Source organism: Lissotriton vulgaris, chromosome 4_1 (assembly GCF_964263255.1).
Source record: "Lissotriton vulgaris chromosome 4_1, aLisVul1.2, whole genome shotgun sequence".
NCBI classification, from domain to species: domain Eukaryota; kingdom Metazoa; phylum Chordata; class Amphibia; order Caudata; family Salamandridae; genus Lissotriton; species Lissotriton vulgaris.
The window spans coordinates 1,102,069,628-1,102,083,141 of record NC_141691.1 but is presented as its reverse complement, the minus strand read 5'-3'; the positions used below and the strand labels follow the sequence as shown (position 1 = coordinate 1,102,083,141).

At 44.7% G+C, this 13,514-nt stretch overlaps 1 protein-coding gene across 6 annotated transcripts in view; it reads right to left on the bottom strand.

Annotated features, from left to right (window-relative positions):
* Positions 1 to 13,514, bottom strand: part of ELP2 (elongator acetyltransferase complex subunit 2) — a 1,268,509-nt gene that overhangs the window by 285,820 nt on the left and 969,175 nt on the right. For all 6 annotated transcript variants that reach the window (XM_086965323.1, XM_086965328.1, XM_086965324.1 and 3 more), the window contains exon 17: positions 1,442 to 1,499. In XM_086965323.1, the coding sequence (XP_086821449.1) occupies positions 1,442 to 1,499 (58 nt within the window). The remainder of the gene's footprint in view (positions 1 to 1,441; positions 1,500 to 13,514) is intronic.

Sequence of the window (13,514 nt, the reverse complement as noted above, 5' to 3'; positions counted from 1 at the left end):
CAATGCAAACGTCTAAAGCATCTGTGCATACACATGACGAAAAGCTTGCAGCAATGTTAAGTATTCCAGACATTTACAGTCATTTCTTGAGACGACCAAAAACAAAGAAAATATTTTAAAAAATGGGGAAAAACAGATCTTACCTGCCTCTTTCTGCTCTAAGTCCTTGCTGCAGCGCAGGCGGCTCCCAAATTACCATACAGCCAATCCTGACACTGCTCTCATGCTTGAAAGCAGCTTCAGAATTGGCATGAGCGCCCTGAATTTGAGCTCACAGAGAGACTGGGAGCCAGTACTTGCTTTCTCCAACCTGGCAACGCAGCTCGAGCCGGGGACAGCTCAGTGTGCATGTCGGTTTGGCCGTCCTGAGGCGGTTGGCCAAACCAACATGTGCACTGATAGCAGTGTCCACCACTCCTTCTCGTGACTACCCCCGCAATGGCCACCCCAAGACTCGCCCTGGCCCTTGGAACTTGAAAAGTAAAACGATAATGAACCTGTTTTAGTATTGTTTAATTTTTCACGTTTTGAGGCTGACGGGGGGGGTTACGCTCCTCCGCCATAGCAGAGGAGCGGCTACTTATGACACATGCATGCCATGGACAAATATAGGTCAAAGAATTTCAGAGCGACGATGGAACTAGCAAATGCATAAGACAATGGGCAGGTTAAAGCCCACAATTGAACACAACACATCTCTTCGAGACAGTACATGCTGAAACCTAGAAAGGAGAAGTTTAGACAATACTATCTTGGCAGGAGAAATACGTTTTTGGTTATTCATCTGAAATATTTCCATTTGTTTTAGAACAGTTTTCAAAGAGACTCAGCTATCAGATGACTATTAATTCTATATCATATCATTCCACAGTAACCAGCAGGCTATACTTTAGTATGTAAGCAAGCACCCCAAAGTAAACATTTTCAAAGTCCTTTAAATTTGAATGTGGATTAAAATTTGTAACTTCAAATGAGGCACTACATTGTATACAAAAGGAGATGATGGACGGAGCACTGAAACTTTTCAGACACTCTTCCCCAGTTACAATTAGGTCTGGGTTGAATCCATTATCGTTTGTTAGCTCACTTCGCTACCCCAGTTCAGACCCAGCCATATGCAATGTTTGCACTACATCGTATGCCTGCTTGTAAAACACAAAATCGCATATTTGCAATTCCAGCAGTAAGCCAATTTACTGTAAGTATAATACTGCTAAAATTACTACCTTAACGTCCTCATTTACAGTGATATACATATAAACCTTCAGCTTCACATATCAGAAACTGTAGGTTTAAAACAAACTTGCTACATATTGAGCCCATTGTCTGAAAACTAATTAGAAATGTAAATTAAAGAGAACCCTATCATGGAGTAAAATGCAAGGAATGTCAATTAACAGTAGAGCAGGCAATGAATAGTGCCTGAAAAAACACTACTTACAGCTTTTGTACTTCAGGCCATAGTGTGTTCTGTAGCAGATGATCTTCGGTTGGAGGTTCTACAATAAAAGATATGTTGTTTCAAGGAGAAGTACATGCTCTGCAATCAAAGTCTAACAACACTGGAAACACGCTAAAATCAAATAGAATTTATTGTCGGCTACCTTTCTTTATTACTATGCAACCCCCACTTTCTTAGCTTGACGTTGTTACTTAAAAATGTGCAGTACTTCCAAGCTTTTACAGACGACAAAAAAAAAATCATAAAACTCATTAAGATGATGTTTTGTAAAGTAGAGATAATAAGCATCATGGTCTTGCAGATTAAATTAAGCGAAGCCCAAAGCATAAAATCAATAGTAAGTTCTTTGGGTCAAGAAGAGAGCCTTCTGACCCTCTAGAACAGTGGTTCTTAGCCTGTGTGGTCCAAGGACCACTAGGGGTTTGCGGGCCCTCCTCACAAGGTCCACGACTGTATTACAAAATTGAACAATATTTAAATTACTACATTCAAATGAATAAAGTATATACGAATAGAAAAGCAAAATTAAAATTAAGAACACTTTTTCTATATTTGATTGTGAATTAAACAAAACGTTTCAATATTGGAACATTTGCTTGGAGTATAGATGTTTTGTATTTTTGTGTATTGTTTTGCAGTTCAAATCATAGAAAGTGCTTGGCGGGCAGTCGCCAGCTTCCAATAATGACTCAGTGCGCGTCGCCGGATTCCAGTATTGATTCAGTGGGAGCCCACAGAAGTCGAAAGGTTAATAATCGCTGCTTTAGAACAAGCTATAAATGATGTATGGCAAACAGAAATGTGCAGCATGTCAAATACCTGCAAACTAATCACAAAAGCATAACTGGGTACTGCAATTCATCAAAGGAGACAAAACTCAGTTGTCACATTGACTTCACAATCACCTCCTGATAGGACTTGTGTGAGAAGTTGGCCTGATATATGATGTCTCCAATTCTGGGGGCACCTTGTATCAGTCCAAACAATCCCTTATGGTGTCTGGTTGTAAGTCAACCTTATTAGACAAGCTATCCTAATGGTAGCATGGACTAAGCAGCCTTAAAGGCTTAACTCAAGAGGTCGTGTTAAGCGAGCTGTTTTACCAATCACAATCCTGTAATATCAAATGAAAGGACACCACACAAGTTATATATTATAAAAATATATGTATTTATTACTAGAATAATCCTCTATACTCTTTATGACTCTAGAAGCACAAGCGTTTAAACAAAAGCACAGTAAATCATATGAAGGTTGCACAATTATGGATGAGGCCAGGGGCCATGCAAACCATATACTAAAATAGTGGTATAAGTATCACTAATCGAACAGTGGTTAGGCCTAGGGCCTAGGGAATCCCTGGGCCAGTCGGGACTAGCAATGCTGAAGTCGGGAAAAGCCCGCGGGATTCGGGTGCAGTGCTTAAATTGCTTAAAGCACACGCATGCACCAATGTAAAGTCAATGGTGCGTAAAAGTTACAAAGTTACTGTTAAAGGAACCTTCCGACTGACCTAGAAGGACGAAACTTTAGACATATACACTAGAGGTGTGTACCAGTGCAGGAGCACCGGCGTTGCTGAGTTACCTCACCCACAGGAAGCGGGTGCACAGGTGCAAAGTAGTGTCGGGTTTCGTCACGCAGGTCGATTGTGCCTGAAGATGAAGATGCTGCAGGCGTCGAGAAGAGAAGTGTCCGGTGTGATCCAAGGGTGGATCGAAGATGTAGAGTACCTGAAAGCAGAGGGGACAGAGTCTGGGTCACTCAGCAGTGACCAGGGTGGAATCAGGAAGGAACCAGGCAATGTCGGGCACAGTCAGGTGGTTGTCGAGAAGCTTCTCTCCGCTGCCACGTGGACTCTGGGGCACCGAGAATGTCCAGGAGTGGATCACGAGCTGTCCCACGAAGGCTCTCGCTGTCTGTGGTGCCGGCTTCCGGATTGGAGAAAACAACCCTTGGCAAGCGCAACCCAAGCAGGATTCGACGATCGCTTAGAACTCGGAACAGCAAGGTCAGAGCGGGTGCTCCTTTTCAGGGGAGTGAGGGCCAGTCCAGAGCAACCGGACTGGCAGGTCAAATTCAGAGGTTCGTCAGTACTGGGGCCGCAAGCCAACGGGCAAGCGACTAGACCAACGTGTTGAGCCAAAAAGTGCAGAAGGGCCCCACGCAGCACTCGGTGAGTGTAGAGGGGTGAGCTTCGGTGCAGGAGTGGCTCAGGGCTGGGACTTCTCAAACCCCAATGCACAGCTTCGAGGGTGCCTCGGGAGCTGCTCGGTCAGCGCCTCGTGGTCTTTCCAAGATGGCCGGCCCATGCTTCAGGTCGCCTCCACGGGTCTCAGCTCTGCAGGGACTGTGGATCGGGCTGTTAGAAGGCAGGAACGCTGGGTCTTATCGAACTCTGTTGCTCGAGTTCCGGCGGGAACTGCAACAAAGCAAACATTGAGGTGCTAGATGGTGCCTGTTTTCACAGGGTGGTCACTCCTTGACCACAAGGGAGATTCTTCAGTCTTCTACGTCGAGTAGGATGTCGAAGGGTCCAGAGTTTCGTTTCATAAGTTTCAGTCAGGATAATATGAATGCTTTAGCACTGCTCCCACTCTTATACCAATCTGGTGGGCTGGATTACCTTCTAGGTCCCTCCTATAGGTGGGACCCAGGAAGGGGGTGGTTACACCCCTTTCCCTTTGTCCAGGGTCACGCTGGAACTGGGGCTGGTGTGCCCCAGAACCGGTTTGACCGGATTATGTAAGGGGAAGCCTTGTGCTCCCCAGGCACTGTCTGGTTTCTTTCAAACCTCCCTGCTACAATCCACTATCTCCTGTCTGGGGTGGTGTGACACCTCCCCGCGACAGGAAACCCTTTGTCCAGGCCTCCTCTGCCAAGTTTCGGTCAGCAGCAGGAAGTCAGACTCGTGTCTGTGGCAGAAGCGTCCATTTTGTGATACTGAGGCTCTTTTAAAAATCAACCGCGTTTCAGTAAAGTAACATGTCTTCTCCCTCTAGAAGGGTGGATTTCTACCCCCGTCGCCAGGACTGGCAAGGGGGTAGTATTCCAAAACGTATGACACCAAACACAACATGTTTTGATAAAGCCAAACCAAAGTTAGCACATAACTGCGATGGATTATAATGCACTTAAGATTATATGGTATGGCATTATCCCGGAACAGCTTAGGGAATTGGTCCCGACAGCTGCAGACAGGCTCAGCTCATGCTAGAGCACCATCTCACATAAAACCAAGCACTCTGCCTCCATGATTGTTAAGGCCTGACATAGGAGTGGCTTATAGGTATATATGTGTCCAGATATAGGTTTAGATATAGGTATACTATATCTAAGCAAGGGTTGATTACACCAACTTGCCCCAGCTGAGTGATCAGCCAGTTATGTCGATTTAAGTACCAGCCAGGGGTGGCAAAAGATATGCTGCAGCCCCTGGTAGGCCTTGTTGGCACCTATGCCCTGAGCACCTATAGTGCATGGTACAGGGGCTGACAAGGTGTCCAGTTCCAATTGGGTTATGTACCTATAGTACATGTATGTGAATTTAGAGAGAGAACAGAAGGCTGTGGGTCTGATTAGCAGGCCCACAGCCACATTAAGTCGAAAACCAGTGAAGCAAAAAGCAAAAAATTTGGGGTGACCATATGATAGCAGACCCTAGTCTCCTACAACTTGGAATTGTGTATTAGATAATACGAGTGCTAGTGTGCACAACACACAAGCTATTGATTCTGAATACATGGAAAAGTCAATATTATATTGTCAGAATGACAATCTCTAGAAAGCTAGGAGACTGTGTTTTCTTACAATCGCCAAGACTTTGTAAAAGAGGAAAGAGTTCATTATCACTTGTGGCTCTCCTGATGTGGGAATTTTTTTTTTTTTTTAATTTTTGAAAACCTTTATTGTGCATGAAATAAAGAACAAATACGGGCCCACAACCATCCGGCCGGCCACAAACACTCATGAAGCACTAGTGCATGCAATACGGCGACATAGTAATACGTCATACCATCAGCTAATATTTAGAAATCAAACTGGAGAGCGCCGCAATACCATGACACAGGAGCAATGAAGGTTAATTTTAAATTTTTGTGCAACTATTGAGTTCAGGTCGTGTTGTTCCTTAATCATGGAAAATAATAAAATAAAAAGCAAGGTCCATGCAGGTGGGACATGACATTAGCTACAGTTTCCAACCGATCTCACATCTCGACAATCAAGTCCCCACCAGGCAGGATGGCAGCTAGATATCCACGCTACAGGGTATCAGTATCAACATCCCATTCGTATCTCCGCCGCCACCCATCCCCCAGTATGCCTAAACACAGGCCAAGATGAAAAAGGAAAAATATAGAAGAAGCAAAAATAGGCACCATAGAAACTAACAGAAACTGAAATATAACCCCCCACCCTACACACATGCAGAGGCTATGGCCTACCCCCCCCGCCCCCCCCAGCAGAGTGTCTGTCGCCCTATAAACCCGAAATATAGCAAGAAAAGAGAAGAAGGAGAGAAGAAAGAAAAGAGAAAGCAAAGGGAAAATATAAACCAGTGATATAGGGAGCAAGAAAAGAAATTCTATCCTATAACTCCCACTAAAGAAAGGCCGGGAGGAGGGCCAGTTACACATATGCTCGGACACCGCCGGCCCAGTAAACATTCTCCACCCCAATATCGGCAACAAATAGATTCAGCAGAAGTCTAACAATTAGGGAGAGTCAATTCACATGATGCAATGAAACAGACCGAATTCGGGTCCCTCACAGTCTCCACCCGCCAGCATATCAATTTAGCAAAGGGACCGCCTAGCCCTGGCCCGATCTGGGACTCATCCTCTCACCCACCCTCCGTGGTAGTCCAGTGCAGTCCAAGTTGGCGAAAGAAAATGGCCGCCTTGAGGAGGGGGGAGGTGCATAAACACAGAAAGAGCGTCGCCTGTCCTCAAAGAGTGTACCTCCCTCGGTCACAAACTCTTCCGACGCATCCAAGCGACAAAAGTCACGAAGCAGGGAGATCAAAGTCTCTAAGGAAGGAGCAGATGAAGGGGCATGAGGACAGGCTGCTAGTGTCCAAAGCAGCGAAGCTGTTAAACGAGGCAGACAGTCAGTCACGGAACAAAGGGGAGACAATGTTACAGCAACAGACCTGATGGGTGGCAACGAGTCGCTACAAGCCGCAGCAATAGCTACCTTAACCTCAACAGTAGCACTCGGAGGTGGCGGTGTGCTGATAGACTGTAGCAAAACCAAATCCAAACTCTGTCGGGGATGGACCCCTTGCTCCCGACACAGAGTATGGGCACATGCATCAATTTTCACACCCAGTACACTGTAGTTATGCATCATCTCCGATCGTAGCTCACCCAAGATCGTTAACACATCCTTGTAGGTCCATTCAGGCTGTAGTTCCCTTAGCTCTGTACTCCCGGAGGAAGAATGTGTTCCGGCCCCCTGCACGAAAGTGAGCTTGCAGTCCCATGATGAGGGCGCGTAGTCATCCCCACATTGCAGAATAACAGGCATCGCCATCTTGCCCTCAATCCACTGGAGTGCTGGGGGGAGGGTAAAAGGGGTCGCAGGGCACGACCGATCAGCAGCTGTCGTCCCCGGAATACACAGTATCCCCCTCGGTCTGCGGCGTAGTCAGGGAACCGCAGGCAGTATGGTAGATCAGGCAGAGTAGAGAGGGGCTAACCGATGCCGGGCAGAGTAGTAATGGGAGCCGACCAGCATCATGGCGGCTATGGACAAAGGAACCGCAGGCAAAGCACGTCTCCCCCTTGTCCCCGTGCAACTCAGTGTACACACGGTAAATCTTGGCGGCAGGCGTCGGCTGGGCTGTATACAGATTTAAATGACTCTTCGCAGTTGCACAACCTCCGTAGCAGATCGGCCGTCTCGGAGCACGCGAGGTCCGGCAGAGCGCTGTGGAGCGAGCGGGGTCCCGGGCTAAAGGCGATCCATCCGATAACTTCTGTCTCCGTGCGGGTGGAGAGTTCGGAGGAACACCATCAGAGCCAGCTCCGCTTCCCGCACATTTCGGTCCAAGAAACATCAGGATGGCAAGCAGGATTTCGGTGCAGGACTCCAGGGCCGGCGGTGCCGAGAGGCTGCACGTCCGCTCAGGTCGCCATCTTGGCTCCTCCCCTCTGATGTGGGAATTTAGAACTCCTTGCTTTTGCCCCAAGTATTTACCCAACTAAATCTCGGGATTGTTCATAATGTATTACCTGCAGAATCCAGCTACCTCGTCAATATTTCTTCCTATGTTCCATGAAGGTGTTTTTATGAATTAGAAAATAATGTTTACTTACATGTTAAAGTTAGCATAACAAGGCCGCTAATTTGCATTACTGGGTCTCAGCCTGCTTATAGTGGCAACCATTTTAAAGTTGCTGAAGAAAAAGTGGCTTTTAAAATTGCATGCACAAGTTTTGTACATACATATTTCTCTTCTAGGTGTTTCCTTTTCATATGATAGACTGAATGCAATTAATTCAATGGTGTTGTTTTCTTGTGCTGAATAAAATATAGAAGTATATCTCATCATCAGCGCTCTTGGAGTTGTACATTTTTGTCACTTGGAAATTGTATTCTTAATGACTGTATCCAAAATTATTTAATCTGATTGTATTTGACATTGAATTAATCTAGGATACATAATGTCTGTTTTTAACATTACAATCACTAAGATCTCTTGGTGAGCATAGCTGACCCATTCATGAGGCTTTGCTAATAGGAGTGTTATTTAATCTATGTGTTTGTGCCAAGATAATGGCCAGAATTTGATTATGTGGTCTCATTTTATGATGTTTTATGTGAAACTTTATGGTTATTACTAACCATAAAGTAAAATTTCACTTGACTACTGAATAAAATGCATTTACCTGTGTGCATTATGAGGATTCCATGTCAGGATGATATAGGGCCATATGTATCAATGTTAGGTTTTACAATTCTCAAATAGTGAATTTTTGAGAATCGCTATTTGAGAATCGCAAAACGCTATGTATGTAGAATTTGCAATACATTTTCGAATCCTACACTGTCATATAGATATAATTTACCTATCTGCTGTGTTAAGCTAGCATGAGCTTATTAGGAGTTTAAACGCCATTTTACCTTTCTGCAGCTTCTGCACACGACACATATCTGTTGCTTTAGCTTTGAGCCTAGTAGAATGTTTTTGATTCACGCGGGAATAATATGTTGTTACTCTGATATCAGCCTTCCTTGGTGAGCTGTGTCTGTACAGTGAGTGCTGAAACCTTCAAGGATATCTCAACACAGTGGTTGTTGTGAGGTCTGATCTTCGCACGTTCCTAGACATAACATACATGCAGCTGCAGTCTAATTCTGGCTTTAGATGCGTTTTATGGCATTGCACAGAGCATACACACACACTTGATGGTGCTTCGCATACAGAGAGCTGGTGGAAGATGATGTGATCCCTTACCACTAGGATTTGAGGTATGGGCCCGTCCTGCTAAAACCCAAAGAGACCTTCTTAGATATAATATAATATACTAGATAGGGAGGGTGAGAATTAGGTGTTGTTTAACACTATTCATTTTAGCATTCTGTCACCTTTTGTATTCTATGGACTAGTAACAATGCTGATTACTTTGCTTCTTATAATATGTTTGCTTGTATTAGCTAAGATACTGCGTTTGAGAACACTGCATTAGTAAATAAATATTTCAAATGTGTAAGCGTCCTCATTTACTCCTTGTTCTGGATAGAAATGATTGTATAACGAAAGAGTGTTCATGTGTTCCACGTTACCTGAGGTGTACTATGTCCATGTTCTGGTTTGTCTAAGCATTGGGAGTCTGTGATAACCAATGAGACACTGTAGCTAGTCTGCTAGGGGATTTTGGGTACTAAGGTGAGTTTTGGTACACCCTAATTCACTGAGGTTCCAAGTATCTATGCACAGTTCTGTAGGAGAACGGAATCCCTGCGACAACATATTCCTTAATTGCGAATTGCAAATTGCGATTCGCAATTAAGGAATACCTCCCCATTCATTCCTATGGGCTAGCATGCCCATAGGAATGAATGGGAAGACATTCTCAATTTGCGATTCCCAATCAGAGAATCGCAACTTGAGAATGCAATTTCAAGTGTGCCAGGGTGTCAAAAGGACACCCTGTTGCACCCCTGAAATGAGAATGGGTGTACATGTGGCGCACATACATGCCCTAAGGGCATGTGTGTGCTCCACATGCCACTTTGAAAAATGCAAAAATGTGCATTTCTGAAAGAAATCGCAAATTACCACCAACCTGTAGTTGGTGGTAATTTGCGATTCCTTATGCCATATTCGCACAACTTGAGTGCTTCATACATTGCATTTAAGAAATTGCAATGTGCAATTCCTTAAATGCATTCGCAAAATAAGGAATCGCAAATTTTGGCAATTTGTTGTGTTTCTTATATTCTGAATAAACCTTTATTGTCTGAATTTTGTCCTGCTAAGGTTTCTATTCTAATTTTAAGGGCCCCCATGTCACACATCTCGATCTTGCAAATAACCCCTTTTATTAGTGAAAAGCGCTGACAGGAATTGTAAATCATAGAAATGATCAATTAGAATTATAATAGGACATTTGCTGCAAATTAGTAAGAGCAAATTTAGGTGCAAAATGTAATAAAAAATGTTCACCCCAAAAATGATCAGAAGTTCGAGAATCTTATAATCTATCGGATTATTGCTGATGAACCTATACAATCTATCAGGAACTGTATTACGTGAGTATCAATAGGTCTATTTGTTAAATGAGTTGTCTTATGCGGTAAATTGTCTTATGCCGACTGTGAGTGTGTTGTCTTGCAATGTGTGATTTGCAGTGGAGTCATTTATTTTGCGTGCACCGCATCGCATGTTATATCAATGTTGTTTAGTGTTTTGTTTTGCTTATGCATGGAAAATGGATCTCATTGTAACGTGTTGGGCGAATTAAAGCTGTTCAAATTGTGCTGTTGGTGAAGAGATATTGTGATTTTATGTGAATTATGAACAAACGTTTTTAGATTTATGTATTCGGTTTGCAGATTTATTGAAAATCCAAGCTTAGAGATGTTATTATAAATTCATCTGCTGAATGAATATATGTTACAAGTTAAAGTCTTATGAAACTTTAACCAGAATTCAACAAGAATGAGACAGAAAAGAAGGAGCAGGATTCTGAGAAAGATGACGAGTTTATAGACATATCTTTGACTGAAGTGTGACCACGTCCATATAACAAGTCTTATTTGCAAGCGCAGGAAAGGAGATAGGAGTAGGAGAGATGAGTGAAATGACAGAATCTAATTAGTCTTCATGAAGTGAGACAAAGTGGTGGAAATTAATAATTACGTTAATAAACTTTAAATTGGCATGATTAGGTGCAGAAGTAAGAAGGTGTGCATTTGACAAACTTGAAGAATTGGCTAAAGAATTAGAAGTGGATTTAGAACTAAAGAGAATTCACAAGTCATACAAGATAGGGATGGATGAAAATGAATGTACCACCCTGACTATCTCTGAACCAGCATAAAGCTGAGTTGGCATGGGCACCAAAAAGGGAGGTGCAATCAAAAGGCATGTCAGAGCAGTTTGCACAGACTCCGAAAACCTGAAAGTACGCGATCATGCATGCCGAGATAGAGCTATGAAAGAGGCAATAGCCCGACCAACAGAATCAGTGATATCAATAGCACAGCGAATGCTAAGAGCGGCAGCTTATTGCCCATCTCTTACGAGGGGAACAAGAGCATTCTAAGCTTTTTATGAAAGGAAGGCAAGAGGCACTCCACAAGGATGGAAGAAATGTTTAAAGTGTAGGGCAGCGCTAGAAGAAGAGAAAATATGTCTAACACAAGTGTTAAATTTCCTGGCCTCTATTTCCGGAGGGACATGAGGGAGAAAATCATTGTTTTGGGTAGCTAAAGCTCCTAGTAGAAGGACATCGAAGGAGACAGGAGGGATCCCCGGGGCCGGACTAAGCCTATGATGAATAGAGAGATCCACAGGAAGTCCTGTTTCAGGTTTAGCCAAGGCACCCAACAGGATATCGAAAAGAGAGTCACGATAAGGAAGCACAGGCTCGATGTTAGACTGGTCTGGTTGTTGAACACCAAATAAAGGGTCAGTTGACAATTCAACAGAAGGAAGTTGTAAATCCAGGACGACTGAAACACGATTGTGCATGTCTGCTAGAGCAGAACTCACCTCCGTAGTCAAATCAGGAGGAGAAAGGAGTGTGGAGATGTTTCTACATGACTGGTGTCACCCAAGTCAAGTCACCAGCTAGACTGCATAGGGGGTGGAACCATGTCCGAAATGGGAGGGTGACACACCACACAGTCTGTAGTATTTCTATAACCATGGTCCTCAGAAGGAAAAATCAGAATAAGGAAGTGTGGGAGGATCGGCTCCAACGCTGCCGCAATCAAGACCGTAACAGATGCTGGTCAACGCTGATGAGGTGACGCCTTGACATCAGAAAGGCGCGTCGATCCACATCTTTGGCACACCACTATGGGAGCCAGCAGACAACAGCCCAACACCGACATTGGAGTCAGCAGACCAAAGGCAGGAGCCGAAGGTGAGAGCCTCGACGGACTGTGCACCAGTGCAGCTAAGGTGTCAGACACAGGAGGCCAACCTGAAACTGGCTAGGTCATAGGCACGACCTGCTGACCTTTCATGGGGTCTAAGAGCGCTCCAGAGGAAGGTGACAACCCAAAAATAGCATGAAGAGATTGAGAATATTGTCTCATCTGGGTCAAAGAAGCCCCAGGATAGGTGGGGAGAAGCGGGCGAACTCATGTCCCGACACTTCAACAGAAGAGCAGGGACCAGTGGCAGGCGAAGAAGTTAGGAGGTGCCGCGACTTCGACTGCTGATGCGAAGACTCCGAACGTCAAAGAAGAATGGCGCTCACAGGAACGCCTCAACGCGGATGCGTGGTCGGTGCGTAGAGCGCATGGGAGAGTGAAAATAAGCAGGTTCTATTTCAAGAGTAGAAACCGGCCGTACCACTCACAGGTGAGACTCTTAATCTTTAGAACTGTCAGTACTTTTTTCCCGCCACAGTCCTTTTTGAGCCTGACCTGATGCCTTTTGCTTTGTTCTTCTAGTCTACTCTTTCTAGGCCCTCTTCCTGACCAAAGTGTAAGGGTTTAAATTGGAGACTGAGGATGGCTTCGATGCTGAGCATGGTTTTTGTCAGAGTTAGCGACAGGAGTTGCACTCTTCAGAGTCATGGTGCTCACCCAGGCATCACATGAAAAGCAAGTGAGGGTCCACAGGACTCACAAGGCTTGAACCCTGAGGACATTGAAGAAGGGCATACAAAGGGCACACTACAACGTTGACTAAAAAACATCAAGTAGGCTGAAAAACGGCTGGAGGAACTGCAGTGCAGATCTACGTTGCTAGTGTGGAAAAGAATGAACTGACATCAGTGTGTCTGGGGAGGGCTTATATTAACCCTGGGCGAAGTACTACGCTATGCTTGCATAGTTTGCGAAGTTTGCGCTACATCACACTATGCAAATTGCACTTAGCACAATGCAAATACTCGTAGCGTAGCGGTAATTTTTTGCTTGCTCCCGTCCTCCATGTCAAGTTGGCGACCGCGAGCAAGCAAAATGACATCCCCGCGAGACTTTTTCCTCATTCGCGATCAGCAACATCAAGTTGCCGATCGCGAGCGTGGAAACTAAACCTCCCTGCGAGAGGTCAGGTTTTTCATTGCGAGTGGTCGCGTATGCTCGCGACCGCTCGTGATGAGAAACTGCCAGTCCGCGTTGAGAAAGCTGCTGCTCAAGTAGAAATCTACTCGAGCGGCAAAAAACGAACGCTTGCACTGTGCAAGATGCGGCTTGCACTGACTGCACAATGCGGACAAGCATCCGGCAATGTGCAATCAGTGAGAATAGCATTTTGCACAGTGCACTACGCAGTTCGCGTAGCTCGTGTAGTGCACTTCACGTAGCGCTACTACGCAAACTACGCCCAGGGCTAGCTTATATGGACTCCATTGCCATCATA